Raw genomic sequence first — 24604 nt, 5'->3', positions numbered from 1 at the left:
GGGCAGCATTCCTTCTGGATACCCCGGGGTGGGGAAGGATGTGATTTCTTGCCTTTTCCATATTCTAGAGGCTGCCTGCATTCCTTGACTCATGGCCCCCTCCTCCGTCTTCAAAGCTTGCAATTCCATCACTCTAACCTTTGTTTCAATTGTCATATCTACCTCTCTGACTCTTTTGCCTCCCTCTTACCTCTCTTAAGTACCCTGATGACTACACTGAACCCACCTGGATGGTTCATAATAATCTCACTAAAATCCTTAACTTAATCACATCTGTCAAGTCCCTTTTGCCAGGTAAGGTAACATGTTCACAAGTCCTGGAGATTAAGAAATAGGTCTGCGAGAGGCCATTATTCTGCCTACCACACACATTTTGGAAATGAACCCTTACTTGGTCATAAAACTCACTTTTATATTAATGCTTTCCCTCAAATTTCTCTTTCTGTTCTCCTAATTCCCTAATCTACAAACAGTGTTGTGTAATTAAATGAGAAAATATATGAGAATCATATAGTTTGAAGCTGTTTGGTTTCCTGTTGTATCCTGAGCAACCAGAACAGTGCCTGGCCCTCATTAGGTACTCAGCAAATATTTGTGCAATGAATGAATGGATTTCCAATTAACTGTTAGTTACTTGTATAAATATTTAACCCTTTCTGATAGTCCCATTTATGTGCATTCATGTTTATCATCAAGCAGCTCTTTTCCAATAAATTATGGGAAGGAGATGTATAGATCTTGGTAGTGATATACTTTGCTGAATAAAGTAAACTTTACATTTGGTCTTATCAGTAGACATTGACTTTTGAAAGCACTTTGGAAGGACTCAGTGGTGCTTTGATAGTTGCAGTCTAAGAAAGATTATAACAGAATGTTAGCATTGTGTTACCAAATAATGTCTTCCTATTAGTCAGAAGTGACTTAAGTTTCCTCTTGTCTCTATTCTCCTCCTTCCATTGACAATCATTGGTTTGACAGGAATCACAGTAGAGGCCCTAATCTGCCATTTTCCTCTGTGACCTGCAGGCTCTTTGACACACGGTACAGCATTCGGGAGAATGGGCAACTCCTAACCATCCTTAGTGTGGAAGACAGTGATGATGGCATCTACTGCTGCAAAGCCAACAATGGCGTGGGAGGAGCTGCTGAGAGCTGTGGGGCTCTGCAAGTGAAGATGAGTGAGTGGGAATTTTAAGGTTTACTTGACACACTTTGAAACAGCCAGTAAACAGAGCCTCCCTCATACCTGGAGGTTCAAGTTCAAAGTCAAAACACAAATTTGAAGTCATTTAATTCAACACCTCCTATTCTTGACATCCACTACCAACCAAAAGGCAAGGCTCTTTCTTCTCCATCTTCTCCCATTTTCTTGCCTTCGCACACCTCTTGATTTCCTCCACCATGACTTATTTCACTGGGAATCCTACCTCTCAAATCTTTATCCTGTGCCTTTGAAACATAGTTCCATTACAACCAAACAGATTTAAAAAAAGAGTCTCCAACCTCTTTGCTGACAGTTTTTCTACACTTTTCCTTATTTCCAAATTGATCTTCTGACTTTCTGCTAAATGGAAGTTAATTTCCCCCCTGCCCCCGCCCATCTCTTGTCTACAGGGCTAGCAAGCACTGATGGTTATTTCCTAGTCTTCATGACTGCTTTTAAGACATTATACTTTTTATGCCTGTGCAAGATCTTTCTTTCTAGAAGGGTGATGCCATTCTGTCCATTCTCTCCTCTGTCATGTCATCAACTCACCTAGTCATTCCCCCATAGTTATCAAAGACTGGCTCCAGGTGCACTAACTCTCCATCCATCCCTACTCCTACCATCATCTTAAGGGATTTTAACAGCCATGACATAGAACCACTAGCCACTTCATCCTCACAATTCCTTGACCTTTATTGATGACCCAAACTTGGTCTTCTTGCCACCTGGAAATTGTCTGCATTTAAAATCTTAAGCACCAGTGTGTGACTCTCTAACCATGTGTGTGACTCTCTAACCATGGACACTTTTTGTCTAGCTCTGTCTGATGAGGGCAGCAGTTTTACACACTCATGGCTTGCCACTAAGTGGAGGGCACAGACTACCACCCTGTCTCCTTCTCAGCTAAGAACAAAGTCCAGCTCCCTCACTCCATCCCTCACTCCCACTGCACACTACCACCAACACGATTGAGTTCTCCTGCCCTTGACTCCTCTCTGCATTTCCGTCCACTGGCCCCAGTGGGACTTTATTTCCTTCCATATTTAGTTCTCTTTCCTACCTGGTGGTGTCGTTCAAACACTTCTTTGCCAGTAGCCTCAATTTCATGACTTCTTGTGCTTGCAAAGACCTGCTGCTTGAAACTTGTCAACCATGTGATAATGAAATCTTTGTCTTCTTTTCTCTGTATCATACTAATGATGGAAAAATAAATCACTAAAACATGCATAGCCCCATATAAATTAGTGGGATCCAGTTTCACCTGGGAACATTTTTTTTTGTTAGCTTTTGCTGCTGCTACTGTTGTTTTTCATCACTATTTCGTATATTTTTGTCTTTCTATTTTGCTGATGTTTTGCTGGAGGAAATCATTAGGCACATTTTTTTTTCAGACTGTGAGCATGTGAGATAGACTTTCTGAATCTTTGCGTGGTTGCAAGTCTTTACTTTGCCCTCACTTGGATAATTTTGGTAAATGCAAAATGAGAGTTTAAAAATCTCTCTTATTTTTTTACAGGTAAATAATGATTTTTATCTTTTTAAAAAAAGTTAGGATTTTCTCTTTATTTTGGGAATTCATAGATTTCACAAATTGAAAGAATATGTTAAGTGTGTGTGTTTTTAAAAATTGTTCCCACTCGTTTTTTTTTTTTATTTTTAATCTTCATTTTATTGAGATATATTCACATACCACGCAGTCATACAAAACAAATCGTACATTCGATTGTTCACAGTACCATTACATAGTTGTACATTCATCACCTAAATCAATCCCTGACACCTTCATTAGCACACACACAAAAATAATAAAAATAATAATTAAAGTGAAAAAGAGCAATTGAAGTAAAAAAGAACACTGGGTACCTTTGCCTGTTTGTTTGTTTGTTTCCTTCCCCTATTTTTCTACTCATCCATCCATAAACTAGACAAAGTGGAGTGTGGTCCTTATGGTTTTCCCAATCCCATTGTCACCCCTCATAAGCTACATTTTTATACAATTGTCTTCGAGATTCATGGGTTCTGGGTTGTAGTTTGATAGTTTCAGGTATCCACCACCAGCTACCCCAATTCTTTAGACCCTAAAAAGGGTTGTCTAAATTGTGCGTAAGAGTGCCCACCAGAGTGACCTCTCGGCTCCTTTTGGAATCTCTCTGCCACTGAAGCTTATTTCATTTCCTTTTACATCCCCCTTTTGGTCAAGAAGATGTTCTCCGTCCCACAATGCCGGGTCTACATTCCTCCCCGGGAGTCATATTGCACGTTGCCAGGGAGATTCACTCCCCTGGGTGTCTGATCCCACGTAGGGGGGAGGGCAGTGATTTCACCTTTCAAGTTGGCTTAGCCAGAGAGAGAGGGCCACATCTGAGCAACAAAGAGGCATTCAGGAGGAGGCTCTTAGGCACAATTATAGGGAGGCCTAGCCTCTCCTTTGCAGCAACCGTCTTCCCAAGGGTAAAACCTACGGTAGAGGGCTCAATCCATCAAACCACCAGTCCCCTATGTCTGTGGTCATGTTAGCAACCATTGAGGTGGGGTAGGCCAATACCCCTGCATTCTCCACAGGCTCCTCAAGGGGGCACTACATATTTTTTTCCTTGCTTTTTTTTTTTTTTTTTAACCTTTTTTTCCTTTTTAAATCAACTGTATGGAAAAAAAAAAGTAAAAAAAAAAAAGGAAGAAAAACATACAATAAAAGAACACTTCAAAGAGACCATAACAAGGGAGTAAGAAAAAGACAACTAACCTAAGATAACTGCTTTACTTCCCACCTGTTTCTACTTTACCCCAAGAAAGTTACATAATATATCAACATTTCTGTGAACTTGTTCCTACTATATCCATCAGAAATTAACAGACCATAGTCATTCCTGGGCATCCCCAGAACGTTAAATAGCTTATCTGTTCTTCTTGGATTACTGTTCCCCCTTCCTTAATTGCTCTCTATTGCTAGTTCCCCTACATTCTACATTATAAACCATTCGTTTTACATTTTTCAAAGTTCACATTAGTGGTAGCATATAATATTTCTCTTTCTTTGCCTGGCTTATTTTGCTCAGCATTTTGTCTTCAAGGTTCATCCATGTTGTCATATGTTTCACGAGGTCGTTCCTTCTTACTGCCGCCCACTCAGTTTTAGGTGGACCTTTTGGATCTAAAGATTGTTTTTTTTCAAAATGAGGTACAGTTTCTTCTATTATTTCCCTTTCTCGCCATTCCCTTTCATCTCTTTTTCTAGAACTCTTAACAAATATTAGATCTCCTTGTCCAATTTTTCATGACTCCAAATTTGATTTCTTATATTTTCTACATCTTTATCTTGATACTCTACCTTCTTGGAGATTTCTTTAACTTTTCCTTCTACATGAGGAATTTGGTCTTCAGTATGACCATTCTGTTATTCTGCCCTTCTATTGGCTATTTTGATCTTAAAAACCGTATTTTTAATTTCTAAGAATTACTTTTTTTTTAACTGTTCCTTTTTTCATAGTAAACTTGTTCAAAATATTCACTCAAGTCTCTCTCTAAGATTATCACTAATGAAAAATTTTTAACATTTTCTTATTTATCCTGCTTTATTTCTGTTTCCTTCAGGACAAGTTTTGATTTTATGATGACTCTTTTCTTTTATGTACATGTTTTTTCCTCAAATGTCTCTTGATCTTTTATTGTTTGATCATCCTTACAAATGAAGTGGTAGAATAATTGGAATAATTAGCGAGTGGGGCTAATGGGGCTTTGTGGGAAGGCTGATTTGGGGGCCCCGGGAGTAAGTAGGTGGAGATGTGTCCACCAGCAGGCTGTCTTTCAGCATATGGGGGAGTGAGAAAATCAAATAAGGAAGTTGGGAGGCTCTCATTTGCTAAATAGAGAAGGGCTTGATTCTGAGCACAGAACACACTTAAGTATTTCACTACTTGGTGGAACTACTTTTCCTTTGAATGCTTTCCATACTCTCTCTAGTACTTAGTTCTATCCTAGATCATCTTCTCTTCTCTTCATTTCCCTTTTTCACCCTCTCCTTGGTAGAGCTCACCCATTCATATGAGGCTACTCTGGCCATCTCACTCCTTGAATTTTTGGAATGCTTCCACAATGGTTGGTAAGGAGCTGCTTTTCTGAGACCCCTAAGGTCTCACAACCACTTCTCCAGCCACCTTTGCCCCTTCTCCAGGTGCTCCCTCCCTGACTTTCTTATGGTCCATCAACTAAGGGCTCAATGCTAGCACAGCAGCTTCCTGCTTCCAGCTAGCATCCTGCTTCAACAGGGTGGCCAGTATATCTTTTGATTAGTCAGGGCTCGAGGCTCCATCCAGAATCATGTTCCCCTCGAGTGGGGAATCCAAAACTCTTCTTCAATATTCAAGTAATTCTACTCTACTTTATATTCAGGTTCCCACATGGGTTCTTCTCAACTTCCACTCAACAGATGACCAAGACACCTATTCTGCTGAGAATATAGGAGCCACTTGATTTAAATAAACACCCCCCCCCCACCTAAGATGTTATATGTGACTCATGTTTGACATAGAATAGAGTTCAGGGAACCCAACAGAAGGAATGGATTTCATTTTCTTTGACTGTGTCAGAGGAATACCAGATCCAAAGCCGAGCTTTTGCCAACAGCCATACAGTGAAACAACCCACAATTGAGGTGCCTAGCCACTATCTAAGGGCAGGTATTACTGTTGTTGGTTGGAAGAAGAGCTGCAGGCTCTAGCAGGCAAAGTGACAAAGTTGATAGTTTGCAAAAACACGTTTTAAAGTCCATTTCTTATTTTTTACCACAATGCAAAGCCATGTCAACTCTAAATGGCAATATATGCCTAGATTAAAAGATACTAGGCCATGCAGTTTTTGCAAATATCTTTTACAACCACACCAACCACCACCCTCATACTCCCACAGACAACTGAGATAGAAGAAAAAAATCTTTATCTCATGCTCTTGTAAAAGTAACACAATGACTATGGCATGTGATCTGAAAGATATAAAATGTATCCATTTCTCAGTAGCCACTTCTGAAATGACAGTCCTCTGTTTTGTTTTCATAACATAAGATTACTAAGGAAATATATGTAGTTTTAAGTCTTTTCTGAGTGTTCAAGTACTAAAATATCTGACCTCCTGAACTTATCAATTCTTTTACATATAATATTTAATAACTTCTTCCTCTGAAAGCTTCATAGTGGAGAATAAAAATTAGCTGACATAAAGCCATTTCTTCTGAAAAAAAAAACTTAGGAGTATGTCACAAAACAGATAATTAAGCAAGTTTGCTTGCAGAGTTGTGTTACCTCAAATTGTATAACAAAATCTCTTTTAATTACTAATATAATAACATCTTATTTACTTTGGGATACATGTATCTAATAGTTAATAGTCAAATTTTATTAAGAAGGAAACTAAAGGGAAAGTAGTTTGTAACTCTGAGAATTATATCAAAAACATGTATTTATATTAAAAATTTGTTTTTACCTTTTTCATGTCTGTCAGTATGAATTAAACAATGTCAGAATTGATGAGCTAGCAGCTTATATTGGTCAATTTTCTATTAATTGCCTTATAGAGTGAAGAATATGATAGGTAACCTCTAACTCCTCATCTGTTTCAGAAATTTGTATTTTGCATATGAGATTTTCATAAAACAGAGATCAGCTAAACTTTTAAAAAGAATTTCTATCTGCTATTCATTAAAAACTTGTTTTGGCGTTTGGTGACTTTTGTAATATAATATACCCAAAATTATTCATTAGATGGATATTTAGAATTAAGTGGGAAGTTAGAAACTCTAAGTTTAATACAGCCACATTGCCTTTTTAATTTTGAATTCTTATTTCCCTTTAGAACCTAGAATAACTCGTCCTCCCATAAATGTAAAAATAATAGAGGGATTAAAGGCAGTTCTACCATGTACTACAATGGGCAATCCCAAGCCCTCGGTGTCATGGATCAAGGGGGACACTGCTCTCAGGGTAAGTGACTATTATGATAACACATGGATATAAAACATATTTCAAAATACAGCAACCCTCTCTAAATTCAGTTACATGCTTACAAAAATTCTAGTGTAAGTATTTTCCCATATACATTTTAACTGAACTTAAGTATTTCTGTTCCCACATATCCAAATTGTAAGGCATTCTACTTGGGAATGGCTAAGTAAAAAAAGAGATGAGAATTAGCAGCATTAGGGATGGAAAAAGTGGCAACTTGGTTTGCCAGAGAGGTGATCACAAATATCACAAACTGGTTTGGCTTAAACTACAAGTATTAATTGGCTCATGGTTTTGAGGCTAGAAATCCAAAATCAAGATACTGGCAAGGCTCCTTTCTCCCTGAAATATATCAAGTTGTGGTGCTGGTTGCTGGCAACCCTTGTATTTCTGCCTTCCGTCATATGATGATGTCCCCTCCTTTCTCACTTTGGTGCCTCCAGGTTCTCTTTAGAAGGCCCCCAATGATCTGGATTAAGGCCCATCCTGCTTCAGTTGGCCACACCTTAACTAGAAATAAATCTTCAAAACATCCTATTTGTAATCGGTTCACACCCACAGGGACACATATTACAATAAGAATGTGTTTGTTGGAGTATATAATTCAGCCTACCACGGGTGGCAAAGTAAAAGCAAAGCTAGATCTTTTTTTGTTTGTTGGTTGATCGGTTCACTTTTTTTTAAAATAGTGAATCTTTGAGACTTAAGGGAAAAAAGATGGAACTAAATCTAGGCATTAGAACTGACATTGTTCTTGGGAAGAGAGAAAAAAAATGAGGTTTGAAAGAAAAGGGATGAGGACAAACACTCTGGAATGAAGTTAGAGATTGAAGACACAAGGCTGGTGAACAAACACCTTGATAAATACGCCCTCAAACATGCAGACTGGTCAAATTAAAAATTTATTATTTATGGGTTTATTTTGTAATGCCTTTGTATCTTATACCCAAATTTATTGGTAAATTATTATACTGCATTGCCATTGTCCATGCCTAGTAGGGAGAACATACTTGTATCACCTACTCAGTGATGCTCAGTGAAGTCACAGACATGTTTTCCATCTTACAATGTCCAGCATATTCCATGGGGAATAATTAGGTCACAATATATGTCAATAAATTGAAATAAAGTACACAATTGATTGGCTCTGTTTTGTTTAAAATAAAACAAATAATGCTAAACTTTTTGTGATAATCTACATAAATACCTGGTCTTCTTTTTGATTAGATACTGGGTGTATCTACTGCACTTAGAATCCAAAAAGAGAAAATTAATGCAATATTTTAACTTCAAAGTGCAATTTTTGTATTATTTGTAGAATTTTCCAATTTTCCAAAGGACATATATTCCCCTAAGTATATTATATAAGGTGTACAGTATAATATTGTAGTTAAAATTAGTGCTTTTAATCAGATGAACTTGGATGTTACTTTTAGCAAGTCAGCTTAGTCTCAGTGTCCTCATGTGAAGAAAGAAAATAAAAACAAACTATATCTCACAGCATCCTTGTGAAATTAATAAAGGTAATCTGTGCTATCTAATTTAATATTATGTGTGATATGCAATAAATGCTCAATAAATGTCAAAATGATATTGATGATGCTAACAGTGATGATAATGAATAAATGTGGCAAATGTGTCATTGAGTGAGCCATGAATGTTTCAAAATTCATGTTTCTATCTCTGGCAGGAAAATTCTCGTATTGCAGTTCTTGAATCTGGTAGTTTAAGGATTCATAATGTACAAAAGGAAGATGCAGGACATTATCGATGTGTGGCAAAAAACAGTCTTGGGACAGCGTATTCCAAATTGGTGAAGCTGGAAGTTGAGGGTAAGTAGCTATATTCCTTCCCATCACAGTATGAACAGAGGGTTTTGTATTTTCCCGGGAAGGCTGTACTTGAGCTTACAAAGATGTAGGTGGTCTATGCCTCTTAACTGTTCCTGATGTTAAGCCATAAGGTCAACATTATAAGAAAAGAAAATGAAAGAAAGATTTTCACTACTATAAGTCACATTCCATCCATCGTCCACAATCACTTACAGTTTTGGCCAAAACAGATGAAATTCACTGTCATAATTAAACAATAGGACATCATTTTGGAACTCCATCTTGGCTTAAACAGTCTTTCATTGTTGTTTTTGTTTTGTTTTGTTTCGAATTTTTGGCAGATAGACATGACTTTTGAAAATATAACAAAAGAGAAAAAATAGGTTTTTTTCAGATTGTGTTCTGTCAAAGGGTTGAGAAAAATAAAACACTAACTCAAAATGTATAAGCAAAAATGGTCGTAGTTCTGAATTACACTGTCAAAATATTTTTCAGTTTTTAAAATGTTCTTTTAAAATGACCTCAATCTGAAAAGTCTTCACTGAGAAATCAGAATCTAAACAGGCCCAGGCGTTCTAGTCTCTTGGTTACTGGGTCCTTCTCGACCTAAAATCATACCATGATTTGCTTAAAAATAGAAACTGCCAGCATCCCTCAGCTAGACAAGTTAAACTGAGTACAAAACTCTTCCCAGCTCTTCCTGTAAAAAGCTGTTGAGTTAACCTCTCTTAATGTCATTTTTTCCTTCTGTAAAGTGGGGTTTGCTGTATTTAATGTGGTAAGGTATTGAAAGAGTTTAGCAGAGTGTCTGCCTCTTTGTAAACACTCAACAAATGTTAAATATCAGAATCATCACCTATTTTCTGCTTTCTGCTTTTTTTTTTTTAATCATCTGAACAGTGAAGAATGTTATAGTGATTGGACTATCAAGTACAGATGCAAATTATAGTTCAATGCATTTCATGCAGATAGGCTAGGAATGGGATGTGTGGAAGATTGCAAGGGTTTCCCATGATTTAACTTTGATTCCATCCTATGCTCCTTAGTCCAGAATCTATCCTTTCCTGCATCTATTCCCTCTGAATCATGGAGTTTTCTGTTAGCTCCTTCAAGATTATTGTTACTTCCTAGAGGGATCTTCCCTCCCTAACTTTAGTCGTCTCACTTCCCACATTTGCCTCTACCTGAGGCAACATATTTTCATTATAACATTCCGTGCATCACTCATAAAATTTACATTAGTTCCTCATGGAACAGAATGAGGTTGGTGGGAATAATGAATGTCAGAAAGTACCAAGATATATTTCAGCCTAGTTGCCATAGTTTAATGTCATCTAAATTATCAAGACTGTTTAAAGCTCAGTCTGCAACAATTAGTTGATTTGATTTACTCAGTGAGAAAAAAAAAACATACAAATAAGCATATCAGACACCCTGAATATCTGCCTGGATTCAGTTATCTGTGAAATGATACAGAATTAGTGATATCATTTGTATACAATATCATGATTTCCTCTGCAGATAATTCAATATAAGCCCTCTGCATTATAATATATAATATTGATTGTTTATGTCACTATCTTCATAGACATTGAAACTCTTTGCTTTAGCAAAGAAAATTAGAGAAAATTCTCATTTACTCAGAGTCCAATGACACAGTTTGGTCTTGATTTGCCATTTCATTTTATATCATGCCCATCAATAAAACAGAATACTGCCTTCTTTCTTTCTAATATTTACATGCTCATGTTCATTGCTTTAACAGTTAATACATGCTAGAGATTTTATTGAACTTGCTAGTATTGAGAGCTTATAATATCATTTACAGATACTCTAACAATAGTTCAGATGCAGATGGGCATGACAAGAAAAGATAAGGCTTTGCCACTGCTGGTTTCTAAGGAGGACAAATAAGCCAGGACATGGATCTGGAATAGCATGCTAACTAATCTTAGCTGCCATAAAAAATATGGACGAGAGATCCTCCAACAAAAAATGCAACTCTCGGGCTGTTGGGTCTTTGGAATGGCAAAGCAAACTACAGTGAAAAGATTTCCTACATTTCTTTCTTTCTGTCCTGTCTTAAAAGCTTCAAGGAGTGACATAAAAAATTACTGACAGCATCTAAATTCCCAATGTGGCCAAGGTCTTTCTAAAAGAATGAGCAACGGGATGGCTAACATTCAAAATGTGCCACTGATAAAAGGCTTTACATGGATTATCTCATTAAATCCTCACTAAAAATCTATGATGAAGGTCCTACTAGTGTGCCAGTTTAGGAAACTGAGGAACAAAGCAGTTAACTTAAGGCCACACAGATAGTAAGTGTCTGATAAACTGAGTAATGCTCACTACTGTCTGTTCTATTAAAGAACAAGATAGGCAGGTGTGACATTGTCAACAGTGGTTTCAGAAAGATGGTAAAGGAAGAAACTAGAATGCTGTGATTAAAGGAGAGAGAAGGAGCTGAAACAAATAAGGACAGTGGTGTAGACAAGTTTTTAAATAAAGTTGGCAGAGAACAGGGAGGAGTCAAATACAGGAGCAGTAGCTGGAGGTATATATGTGCTACAGGTAGTGTTGTTTTGCACGTTTTCTTTTTTTTGTAAAGAAGAGCATTGTTTGAAAATGTTAACATGTTAGTAAGAAGAAACCTGGAGAGAAAAATTGAACGTACAAGAGAGAGGCAAGATATTTAAGGGAATGTGGTGACTGAGAATGTATAAGGAATGTATGCAGGCAACAAGAGTAATGACAAATCATATACAGAGTGACAACATGTCCCTTTTTGCCCAGGACAAGTTTTGGTTTATACCTGTTGTCATGGAGTCATTATTAATAGAGCCCCCACTTTACTTTCAAAAGTATCTTGACTTAGATGATAAGTTATATGGTCAGTTTACTAGCTTACTTAGACAGGAAGAGGCAACATCTTCCTTTGTAATAGGAAGAAATGAGAAAAACAATGTTTTCCAGTATAAATTACTTCGTAAGTTTATATGAAATTTGCAAAAGCTCTGTTCCAGTGGTGTCAATTTCCTCTCTATTTCCTACTCTAGGAAGCAGACATCAAGGTTCTCTTCTGAAATACTTCTGTATGTAGGAGCCCTTGAGGAGAGTGGAAAGGTTTTAAAATAACTGTGGAGAATGGGAGAGATGACTCACAAGGGAAACTAGGATGGTTGGTCGACATTCAGGTTTTAGTAAGAATGATGCCATGAAGTTGGAAAGGCACCAACCGTCGTGGTTGTGGGATTTTTTCCCTGGCCTTACTTAGAAGTATAGGTATAAGTACAGCCAACATATAAAACTAAATTCAAAGGCAACATGAAAGGGTTGGAGTTTTGCCAGGAAGGAGAACAGAGCAAAGGATTTGAGAATATTGCAAGAGAGTAAACAAATTCTCTTACGTGCCAAATTCACAAACCTAGGACTTTTATAGCTCCAGCAATATGACCAACAAGGTAATCTGACAACGTTCCTACTACAAATATGCAAATCCTTAGTTAATTGCATAACTCATAAGATAAAATGTAAATCACCAGAAGCAGAAATGAATAGAAATTGAAAAAGTAGAGCAGTAAGCCCACAAACTGCCTCTGCATTGTCCTGAGGCCAATTTCTATAATCTAGAAGATTGGTTTGAAGACTTCTAAAGAAATAAGAAGCCTCTTGCCTTGGGCCCCTATGAAATTAGTATAGAGACCCCTGTATTAAGCTGAGAGCCACAGAAGCCAAAAAAATTAGGCCAGAAAAAAATTCCTTCAGCTGGCATAGAAACACAACACAGAGGTTTCTCTGTCTCTACCTGATTTTTAGGTGTGAGGGGGAGAGAAATAGTCTTCTTGATAATGAATATTCAGCATGCAGGACAATATCTCACAAAGTTTGGTATTGAATTCATGCTACCAGCATGGCCTAGGAATTCCCAGATGGAGAAATTAACAAACAAATTGGTCCCAGACCAAAAACTTAACAATGACAACAAAAATGCTTGAAACGGAAACTTCTTACCCTTGCTTCCCATGGAGAAAGCCACACTGAGAATTAGTTCACCATCCAAAATTATAGCTTCCACAGGAAATAACCTACCTTGTGTGAGAGTTAGCTGATCCAATAACTGTGGGATTAAAACCCCAGGAAATTTAGGTAATAAAACAACATAATAGAGACTGTAAAACATATATGTTTAAACTGATTAAAGACATGCCAGGAGAAATCAACCACAAAGAAAAATAATTAGGAAAAAGAAAGGCAGTTCTGATAAATAATTACATATAATTTTCACAGATGAAAAATACAGTGATTGAAGTTAAAATTCAATGGATGGGGAATAGTCGATTAGACAGAGACAAAAAGACAATTAGTGCATGGGAAAACAGCTCTTTGGAATTTAGAATTTAGTACAGGGAGACAAAAAGATGAAATTGAATTTAAGATACATGGAAGATAGAAGTTACAGAAAGAGAGAATAGAGAAAGGTAATAGCCAACAACATAATAACTAAGAATTTTCCAAAATTGATGAAAGGTTTAAATCTTTAAATATGAGAAGCTCCAAGTCCCAACTAGGAAAAATAAAAGCATAAGTAATAAATGGATTCACACCTAAACATATAATGAAATTATATTCCGAAGACAATCTCAAAATAGTGAAGAAAGATTACTTACAAGGAACCACAATTAGAATGACAGCATTGGGGTGGCTTAGGGAAACTGGCACTTTCATAATTCTTATAATTTGGTATAACCTTGCAGAGGGCTTTTCTAAAAATAAAAATCAAACTTAAAAATGTTTATATATTTGTCTCAATAATTTAATGTCTGATAATTATCTAAAGGAATTATTTGTACAAGTATATGTTCAAGTATATCACAGTTGATTATGATAATAAAGAGTTAAAAAGAACTTGAATTTACATCAATAGGGGACTGATAAAAATGTAATGAAAGCCATTAAAAAGAATGAATGAGGTTAATCTATTATATTATATACTACAAATAATCTATATATAGTATTGATTTCTGAAAATGTCCACTGTTTATATGACTTGGGTATGTTACTTCACCTCTCTGAGCCTCAGTTTCATTATCCCTTAAATGGGGATAAAAATGGCACTTACCTCTTGAGGTTGTTTTGATGGTTAAATACTATATAATTGTTTTTTATTATTTGTTTCATTTATTCAGTAAGTACTTATATAGCGATTATCATGTGCAAGGTACTGTTCTAACTGCTTTAGACATATTCTTTACAAATATTAACATGTTCTTAAGTGAAAATGTAGGTTAAAGAATAGCATGTGTTATACTTTATATACTATAATATATATAATAAACTGTTAACAGTCAGTATCTCTGTATTTAGAATGGGGATATTAACATCTATTTTATACTTCTGTTTTATATTTAACATACCTCTATACTTTTTGAATCTTTATAAAGAAATCTTCATAATCAGGAAGCATTCATATGTATATTTATGTTTCAGAAAAAAAATTATTCCTTCCACGCATTTTATTGTTTTTATAAAGCAACATGAACTCTTCTGTTCATTGATTTGATTTGTTGGTTTGCAGTTCTGTCACTCCATTCTTCTCTAGGACAAACCCAGGGATGGCAAAAGTCTTATCAAAGACAGTTTATACTTATTTTTGATTAGGTTTTCACAACTCTTCTCTGTTGGCTGGAGAATGCTGGAGGTGAGGTTCTGATGAACAGAACAGGGAACGTTCCATCTCCTTAGGGAAGGAATCAATCCATAAAGAGTAAGCTTGGGGGCTGCAAGAGGAAGTGAATAGAGCCAACCAGATGGAGTGGGACGTGAAAGGGTTCAGAGAAGGGAAGCTGCTGGTAGATTCTCTCCTCATGTGACTCTTATTTTTAACTCATGGGCAGAGACCTGGAATAGGTTTGGCTTGGAGAATCGAACACTAAAATTCTGTTTGGATTCTGATTTCTCAATGAACATTTTCCCCACTTGAGTGATTGAGCTATTAAATGGAAAAGTAAAATTAAAGTAAGTTCCCATAAAAAGCAAAGCATTACTAGGTAAAAGCTGTGTAGGTATACTGATTTGAAGTTGGCAGGCAAGTCTCTGTGTTTTCCCAAATTCCATAGTTGCCAGAATCCTGCAGAAAAGAGTTGCCCAGTCTCACAAATATGGAGGCTCTTCCTTTGGAAAAGGTTCACTCCTGTCTCAGCACCTCTTTGACAATGGGCTTTAGGATAAGTTTCAGCATGGGATGTGATGGGGGCATCCTTTTGTCTGCTTTCATCATATTTCATAGATTATAAGATGCTCTTTTTTTCCTAATTTCCCACATCTGAAATTGGGATGCATCTCACAGCCAATGCTTTCTTACAATCACTATTGGCTAATTGTTTTTTCATTGTGTTTTAACATCTCTGAAGTTGGGATGTGTCTTACAAGTCTTAAAGGCAACCACACGTGGTTTGTGGCTTCTGTCCTCTAGCTTAGATCATTCCTTAGCTGTCCCCAAAGGTGAGAATTAACAAACAATGATAAAACAAAGGGAAATCAATCAGACTGGCTCATAAAGCTTTTGTTATTTTTAAGTAGACTTATTCCTATTGCTTGAAGTTGTTTCTTTTAGTCAGTCCCTCACAGAGATGAAAATCTCATTTTCAGTAAGATGAGTCCACATAACCCTTTTTTCTATGAAATTATATTTGCTTCCTGTTAGCTTTGTTAGGTTGAAAACAGAGATTAAGTGGCTTTTCAGTGCCATAAAGATGGAATTTTCTTGTAAGTCAAGAGGTGATGTTGTCTGCTTCTCCAATCCAATCCGTGTTCTACTTTAGGTACGATGTGTGTTGAAAGAATGTTCCACACTCTTTCCCTTACGTATATTTCTTGAAACAGACTTCTCCTTTGTGCCTCTAAAGGCCAGGAACGTGAACACTCACTGGTAGAGCCATATGACAATGGAATGTGCTGACTTGAGTGATAGGGGCTGGAGCTTCCAAGGAGAGGTTGCTATCCTAGAGGCTTTGGGTTGGACAATTGCTGAAGTGCAAGATTCTGATTTCACTTTTTTGATCTTGACTAGAGGCATATTCCCGTTAACAAAGAATGGGTTTAATTACCACAGAAAATAAAACTTTTTAATATTGTTCTTACAGTTGGAAGAGGTCATTTTTAAAGTTTGTTTTTTTTTTTTTAATCATTGGAAAAGATCCAATTAGTAATACAACTGTCTACTTTTATTTCTTTTCTTTTATCCTTTGGCATAACTGTGATTAAATGATTGAGCCAGTTGTGACTGAATGTGGGTCTTATATTCTGTGGCTATTGCATTCAGATCAGCCCTGCTTTGTGCATAGAAATTGGTTGGGTGTAGAATACTTGAGACTTAAATTAAAATAGAAGGGAATGGGTATGTATCAGACTCTCATTGATTGCATTTTTTATTATTATCTTGTTTACCACTGGAGCTTTGAACTATTAAGGAAAAGGTAGGGCAGAGGTGAAGCTTGAACCAAGAGAGGGCTGTCAATGAACTGTCCTCACTGGGAAGAAGTGGCTTCTAGACCCTCCTTAGGGAGGGTCTAGAAGCAGAACAAGAATGAGAACAGAGCCCTTCTAGGTAGAAGGCTTTTGCAAGCTTCCCTAATGTTTAAACAATTCCTTATTTCCATGTGCTCTCAAAAAGCAGCACCCTGTCTCTACATCTGGTTGAGGTATTTAGAGGAGCAGGGAGGGGAGGCTAGCCATCCAGCAAACTTAGGCGGCCTCAGCACAGAAGCCCCCCATCACGGGTCAGGGCCCTGGAAAACTGTCAGTCCAGTTTCTCTGCAGTGTGAAAGACACACCCATAGGGATGACAAGGTCTATTCAGAGGCAATTTTTTTTTTTGGAGTTTAGGCAGACATTTGCAGTTTTAAAACAACTATTAAAATCCCAAAAGATGAAAAAATCATAATTAATATCTATAAAAGTAACCCCAGAAGTAGGTGTTTTGGATATAATTGTAAGAAATCTACAGTGTTTTCAAAATGTTAGGCGTCCAGCTGCCTTCTTCCTTAGAGATCAAATTCCCTTATTGCATCTAGAAAAGTGGAAGAGATCATGTACTGTTTACACCATATTTGATTTGCTTTTTTCCTTTGTTTATGCTGCAGCTCTTAACATGACAAATGCCACAGAAAGAGGTATTTAAAATCCGAATGTGTGCTGTGCTCTCAGTGATTGCAGTTTTAATAAAATTTGTGGTGGTTCTGTTCCCGGCATCAATTCTTCTTGTTTGATGCCACTAACAGGTTTGATTTCCTGTCATAAGTAAATTGCATATTTAAAACCACACCAAAGAAAAAAATAGTCCTAAACCTTTGATAGTCCTGGGGGCAATTCCTGGGAAAATTAAATCTGCATGATTTAATAAGGTGCATGATCTAAAAAAAGAGTTTGACACTGATTTTGGCTTTAGGGGATATTATGTTGCATTCTCATCTAAACATTTCTAAACACTTCTGTGGGGCTGTCAGGGAAGAATGGTAAAGTTGTCAGTAATGCTTTCTAAGGAAAAATGTTACATAACAATTATAGCTTTGAACAGCTGCTGCTTAGAGTTAAGGAACAGATCGTGTCCATAAGGCCCTCTTGAACTGCAATGTTGAAAATATGCTTCGAAGATTAGTTTTAAATTGTTTAAGATAATTTTTGGATGAGATGTTGACATTGTATTACTTGAGATGAAAAGTTACTGTGATTTGAAATATCTGTACTCTAATTGGGGTAAGCATTTAATTTCATTTTTTAGGTATTAAAATGACTTACATTAAAATGACAAACATAGATACATGAAAAAGGGAAAGCTCCTCCTCTTTAATATATTCATGTATCCAACAAAGATTCTTTGAACAATGTTCCAGGCACTTCAAAGCAGAGAAGGCCTTGCCTTTCACTGGGCATAATTTCAAAATTAACTATTTTGATTCATGCAAAGATGTCAGGGAAAGCTATTAGAATTCTATGGCAATGTGGAATTTGAATAATTTACATTCAGTTATTTCTTTTGGAAATCAAGCATATAATATAATTTTCCAATTTTGTTTAGATAATTAATTTCCATGAATGACAAACCATACAAGGCATGATCTGTGAAGGTAATTTAATGTATTGGTTAGTAACACAGGCTCTAGACTCTTGAGAAAACTACATGGACTCCTGGTCTACGTAAACTACCTGAATTCAAATTCTGGCTCTACCACTTATTACCTGTGTGACCTCCCGCAGGTTACTTAATCTCCTCATGCCTCAGTTTCCCTACCTGTAAAATGAGGTTAATCATATTATCTACCTTGTAAGTTATACAAGGATAAACTTGGAAAATACACATGAAGTTCTTACACAGTAATTGGCACAGATTAAGTACTCAATAATTATTAATGTGACTTCTAGGGTTAATATAACTTCTGTGCATAAGACACACTAACAGGTTTGATTTCCTTGTGAAAAAAATTAAAGCTCTTTATATCACATGTCATCTTTATCTTTGAGGTAGGAGCAATAAAGTTCAATGGCAAAAGCTAAAATTTTATTGAAAATAAAGCTCATTCTTACTACTTTTAGTTCTATTGGAAGAGTAACCATAGACTTTAAATGTGGGATGGGCTATAGAAACCTATCATTCAATCCCTTATTTTACAGATAAGGAAACTTAGAGATAAGAAAAATCATTACTTTGCCCACATTAGCAAAGTAATTGCTTGATTCTAGACCAAGAGATCTACGTTCCCATTCTCGATTCTGTTCTTTTTCCATATTTCTGTTGTATAGATCAGTACTCTGGAGACTTCTCATGGTTTCGACTCAGATAGCCCCGGTGTTAATCCTGGCTTTGCCACTTACTAGATATGTGAGTTTGTATAGTTTACTTAACCTCTGCAAGTATATTTCCTTATTTGTGAAACAGGGAAATATTACTTAGAGAATAGAGTTCTTAAAATAGACTAAGGTAGCACATAGGCTGTGTCTAGATGGTAGCTCTTCAATAAATATCAGCTGTTGTTGGTTTTGTTGTCTATTGTTTTTATTGGGTGACTTGTATCCAGAGAACACGGCTGGTTATTCTTCTCAAGTTTCATAAATAGAATGTGAACATTACCAACTGCTCATCTGGTTTCCAAAGAACATAAATCTACTCTCAGTCAGCAATACTTTGTATCAGCATTCTTGGTACTTGCAGAGATTATAACTTTGGTTTGGCCTCACCCATGACAACTGAGGTAGGAAGCGTATCTAAAGAGCTCTTTGAAGATGTGCCTTTACTGGCAAACCAGAAGGAGGCTTTTTAGAGTCAACTTTAGTGCACATTCCGAGCTTACATCACTCATTATTCATTGGAGAAATAGCCATTTGCCAAACATCTTGTTGAAAATAGTGATCATTCCATCACTCACTGATCCCAAATAAATCCCAAATGAGAAATTGCTTTAAAAATTTAAGTACCTTGGGGGAAAAAAATGATCTCTCCTGAAGAACTAGCATTCTGTCTTTCTTCTAATAGTGAGAACTATGTGCTTTATTTTCTATTACTTTATGTTTTGCCCTAGCTGGCATGTATCACAGAATCTAATTTGAAGCTTATTCATAGTAATTGTTACACTAAATGGATCATAAGTTTTCTCTTTAATACTAATATGTTATTTCATTTAATTTGTGGTTATAAAGTTGATTACATGCACTTCAAAATCTCCATGGAAAGAGATGGAAATGACTGAATTGATAGATTGATGGAACTCTTCCTCGAAAGTAGTGCTTCTCGAACATCAGTATGCATTAGAATCATCTGCAGATATTATTAAAATGCCCAAGATACATTAACATTAATTAATTAATTAATTAATTAAAATTAAGCCCAGGATACATCCCCAGAGAATCAGATGCAATAGATCTAGGTGAGGATGTTTGAATAATACCCCAAGTGATGCTTATGCAGGTAAACTATTAACCAAACTTTGAGAAACATTTGACTTAACTTCTACTTGAGATATCTTGATTCCAGATGAAGCTTAAAAATTTAAGGGGAAAATTAGCTTACCCAAAAGGAGTGGCAGGACATAAAAGTTAGGATAACTTCAAATTTATTTACTTGTTGAGCGCCTACCAACTCTGGAGACTTCACATGCTTTCGACTCAGATAGCCCCGGTGTTAATCCTGGCTTTGCCACTTACTAGATATGTGAGTTTGTATAGTTTACTTAACCTCTGCAAGTATATTTCCTTATTTGTGAAATGAGGAAATATTACTTAGAGAATAGAGTTCTTAAAAGAGACTAAGGTAGCACGTAGGCTGTGTCTAGATGATAGCTCTTCGATAAATATTAGCTGTTGTTGGTTTTCTGTCTATTGTTTTTATTGGGTGACTTCTATCCAGAGAACACGGCTGGTCATTCTTCTCAAGTTTCATAAACAGAATGTGAACATTACCAACTGCTCATCTGGATCCAGAAAAATATGATATGGTTCATTCCTTGAAAAGTTGTAGTTTAGTGAAGAAGATAGACATGCAAGAAAGTAATTAAAGTACAATATATTTGCAATGACAAAAGTTTGTGCAGGAAATATATCTAGGACAGAGGAAGTAGTGAAGGGTGAGGGAAAGCTTCAGAGAGGTGAGGTCCAGCAGAGCTTTGATTGACAGACAGGAGCACATCATACAGAGTATATCACAGCGAGGGAGGAGAAGAGGAAACAGAGGAAGAAAAATAAAGGCAGATTTATCATGCAAGCGCAGTCTGACACTGATTCACAACCAGGGAGTAAAAGATCGATCTGAGAGTCTGGGACAGTATTTATTAGTAGTGCTGTAAAAATCAGAATGAGCTGCAGTTTGACTCACAGTTTAGCACTAAGGTTATCTTCTATGGGAAATAATTTTTAAATGGGTGGACATCTTCCATCTTGTCAGTATGGGAACCTAGGTTGGAAGCCTATGGATCTATTTGGACATATGGGAAGTAGAGAGAATTTAGACAACCAAGGTAGCCTGGCATCACTTAAAATTAAGGTTGTGGCCCCTGTTCTGGTTTCAGCTAAAATTTCTGGTTAGCTAAAAAAACAGTTCTTGTCCTTAATAAACTTCAGATTATTTGACTGCTGTCAGGTATCTTCCTTTTCTATGAGATTAGGTAAAAAATATTATTCAAAAGTAAACTAAGATTTTGGATTAATGTATCATGGTTATATAAGATGTCATCATTAGGTGAAATTGCATGAAAAACAATGGAAACAATCTTCGCAACTCTTCTGTAAATCTAAACTGTTTAACAAAAAATTAAAGTCCAACTAAGAATGACTTTTGTCTTGGTGTTAAGCAGTTTAGCATCTCCTCCACTGAAAGCAGAAAATGCTTGTTTTTAAAAGAATGAAATAAGTGACTCAGAACTGAAGAACGTAAATCAACTTTCTGTTAGCTTATTGCTGAAATCCTACTACATTTTCAGAACCAGTTTAACAAAAATATTCTCAATAGTTGCTCTATCTACATCTAGGACTGAAATAAAAACAAGTTAATCTGGTGTGGCTCTTGTTTGATTTACTTGGTAAATACTTCTTACTGACAGTCGTTACTCACCATCTATATTTACAAGCCAGAAAAATGTTTTTATCTCAAAAGCCACAGAAATGTTGCCATCACAAGCCACTTGAGAGAACCACGATGTCATAGAGGCAGGCAGGCCTTCCGTTAAGGACTCGGAGGAGAAGTCACTGCTTTTGAAGGTGGTGTGTATGTTTTCTAAAGGAGCTTGTGTCCTGATCCCTTGGAGACAGAGCCACAGTGAATAAACTTCCTCGTGCACATTCAGCTTCAAAGGGGACAGAAATATAAACAGTGGTAGCACAAGAGGATCGGGTTTCTTTGCTTTAAGCTACTGAGAAGTCAGGAAAGAGAATCCAGGTATTTACTTAGAATTGTCTTCATTATCTCCAGGTTTTCTTTTAATGATTGGAAAATAAAAGGAAGAATCTATTCAGAAACAAAGTATCACAGAGCTGCCATATGATTATTTTTCAACCATCTCCTGGCCAATTTTCATAATGAAAAAAATAAAAACCATTTAAATGACCTTTTGCTCTTTGTAGGGCCTGTCTTCAGTTAAACATCTCCAACTCATTCCTTAAAATACGTTGCTAAATGAGACAAATACTGTCTATTTACTAAAGGATCCAAATAAGCGAAAATAGATTAGTGTCCAAGTTTTGATAGCACGGCCTGAAGAATGGATTTCTTTTTCTGCTGACTTGATTCTGCTCTTCGCAAAGAATTCAGCCAGGGAGTGGATTTAAGCATATGCTTTTAACACCTAGAAAAAGGATACTCAACATGATGAATCTCCAGGATGCAGCCAAATAAGACTGGTTGAAATTTAACCAACCAAACAAAAGCCTTCTTTCAGTTGGAGGAACAGTTTTCATGAATCAAGAAGATATTCTAGAGACAGAAATAGCTCTGAAGAAGAGTTAGAAGACTTGGCTTGGAAATAAGTCCCCAGTACTTTCTGTGTGTCAGGTGCTTTATTCACTGCTTTGTACGATCATTTCATTTAATATTTCCACAATTCCATGAGTAGGGAATTAATAGCTACATTTTCTGGTTGAAGAAAATGAAGCTCAGAGAAGTTAAGTAACTAATCCAGAACACACAGCTAGTACACAGTGGGGTGAGGATTCAAAGCCAGTTCTTCTGCGGGGATTGTTATAAGGGTTAAATGAGAGGGTGCCTTGAAAATGGTAAAATACAAACATGAGGAAATGATCCTATTAATATGATTTTGAGTTCCCAATTCCCGAGTATGTCCCTAGAAACATACTTTGAATGGTGTTCTTAGAGTACCAGACAGTCAAAGATTTCTTTAAGATAGCGCCTCTGAGGAAAATTAGAAACAACTTAGTGAAACAGCAACGAGAAAATAAAGTAAAACAATCTTAAGGGAAGACACTATTTTTTCAAAGACAAAACAGAGCGGTTTAAATAAATAGAATTATTTGTATGTTTTCTTCTTGATAAATACTTCTTGCTTTTTAGACATTTACACAAGTCATCTTAATCTTTAATGCTGTCATTTAATGGTTTCTCACAAAGTAATGGAAATGATTTGACATTCCAAGTAAAGATTAACCTCAGAAAATTTTCATTGAAAACTGAATTTAGAGGCAAGGACAATTTGAGTTGAGAATCATTTATAACTTTCTATTTTGAAAAGAAAGCATTGATAAGATATTTTTGTTTTTCTAGTACAAAAATTTATACAGTGCTGGATAACTAAATTGCATTTAGAATTAGAAGTAGACTAGAAGCAACAATTATTTTTCTCCTTTCTCTATGTTTGACAAAATTGTGACTTTCCTTTTTGAATGTTGGCTTTGCCATCTAAAATAGGTCATTTGCCCTTCACAAGTGGACAGTCACAGTACACTCTCAAGAGGCTTCTAGTTGGCAAAATTCAGCATTATGTTAGTACTTCTTTCAATGTCTCCTCTTAATTCTATCAGTTTTACCTTATATATTTTATTACATTGTTAAGTGCATACATGTTAGTTATTGTAGCTTCTCCTTCATGGATTGTGTTTTTACCTTTGAGCAATATTTCTCTTCATCCCCATTAATGCCTTTTACCATAAATTCTGTTTTGTTTGATAGTAACATTCTTCTTTTTCTTTTCTTTTCTTTCTTTCTTCTTTTTTCTGTTATTCCCCACCCCCACCCCCCTTTTTGTATCCCAGGGCTACTTTTTTAATTCAATTTTATTGCAATATATTCACATACTATTCAATCATCCAAAGTATACAATCAGTTGTTCACAGTATCATTGTATAGTTGTGTATTCTTTACCACAATTAAGTTTTGAACATTTTCATTACCTCAAAAAAATAAAAAGTAAGAATAAAAATTAAGTAAAAATAATATCCAAAATACCCCATTCCCCCCATTATTCGTTTAGTTTTTGTCCCCATTTTTCTACTCTTTAGTCCGTACAATGGACAAAGGGAGTGTGAGCTACACGTTTTCACAATCACACAGTCACACTATATAAGCTATGTAGTTACACAGTCATCTTCAAGAATCAAGGCTACTGGATTACAGTTCAACAGTTTTAGGTATTTCCTTCTAGCTATTCTAATATGCTAAAAATTAAAAAGCGATATCTATATAATGCCATAAAAATAACCTCCAGTATGTCCTCTCAACTCCGTTTGAAAACTCTCAGCCATAGAACGTTTATTTTGTTCCATTTCTCTTCCCCCTTTTGATCAAGAAGGCTTTCTCAGTTTCTCAATGCCAGTTCCAGGCTCATCCCTGGGATTCATGTCCCACATTGCCAGGGAGATTTACACCCCATGTCCCACATAGGGGGGCCCCAGTGCTTTTTTGTACACAGAACATAGCTAGATATTTTTTGTAATCTAAACCAAAAGTCTATGCTTTTGGTAAGCAATCTTAGATCTTATATTTATTCTGATAATATTTCTATTATTCTTCAGATATGTTTATCATCATGTGGTCTGTTTACTATGCTGTTTCTTTTTCTCTGCTCCTTTTTATT

General features: G+C 36.1%; 1 protein-coding gene across 5 annotated transcripts in view; it reads left to right on the top strand.

Moving 5' to 3' along the window:
* Positions 1–24604, top strand: part of MUSK (muscle associated receptor tyrosine kinase) — a 138525-nt gene that overhangs the window by 32696 nt on the left and 81225 nt on the right. For all 5 annotated transcript variants that reach the window (XM_037797580.1, XM_037797578.1, XM_037797577.1 and 2 more), the window contains exons 3-5: positions 1027–1178; positions 7052–7179; positions 8891–9032. In XM_037797580.1, coding sequence (XP_037653508.1) covers positions 1027–1178; positions 7052–7179; positions 8891–9032 — 422 coding nt within the window. The remainder of the gene's footprint in view (positions 1–1026; positions 1179–7051; positions 7180–8890; positions 9033–24604) is intronic.

This window comes from Choloepus didactylus, chromosome 10 (assembly GCF_015220235.1).
Source record: "Choloepus didactylus isolate mChoDid1 chromosome 10, mChoDid1.pri, whole genome shotgun sequence".
NCBI lineage: Eukaryota > Metazoa > Chordata > Mammalia > Pilosa > Megalonychidae > Choloepus > Choloepus didactylus.
The sequence above is the reverse complement of the archived record's forward strand: the minus strand, read 5'-3'. Positions and strand labels throughout refer to the sequence as shown.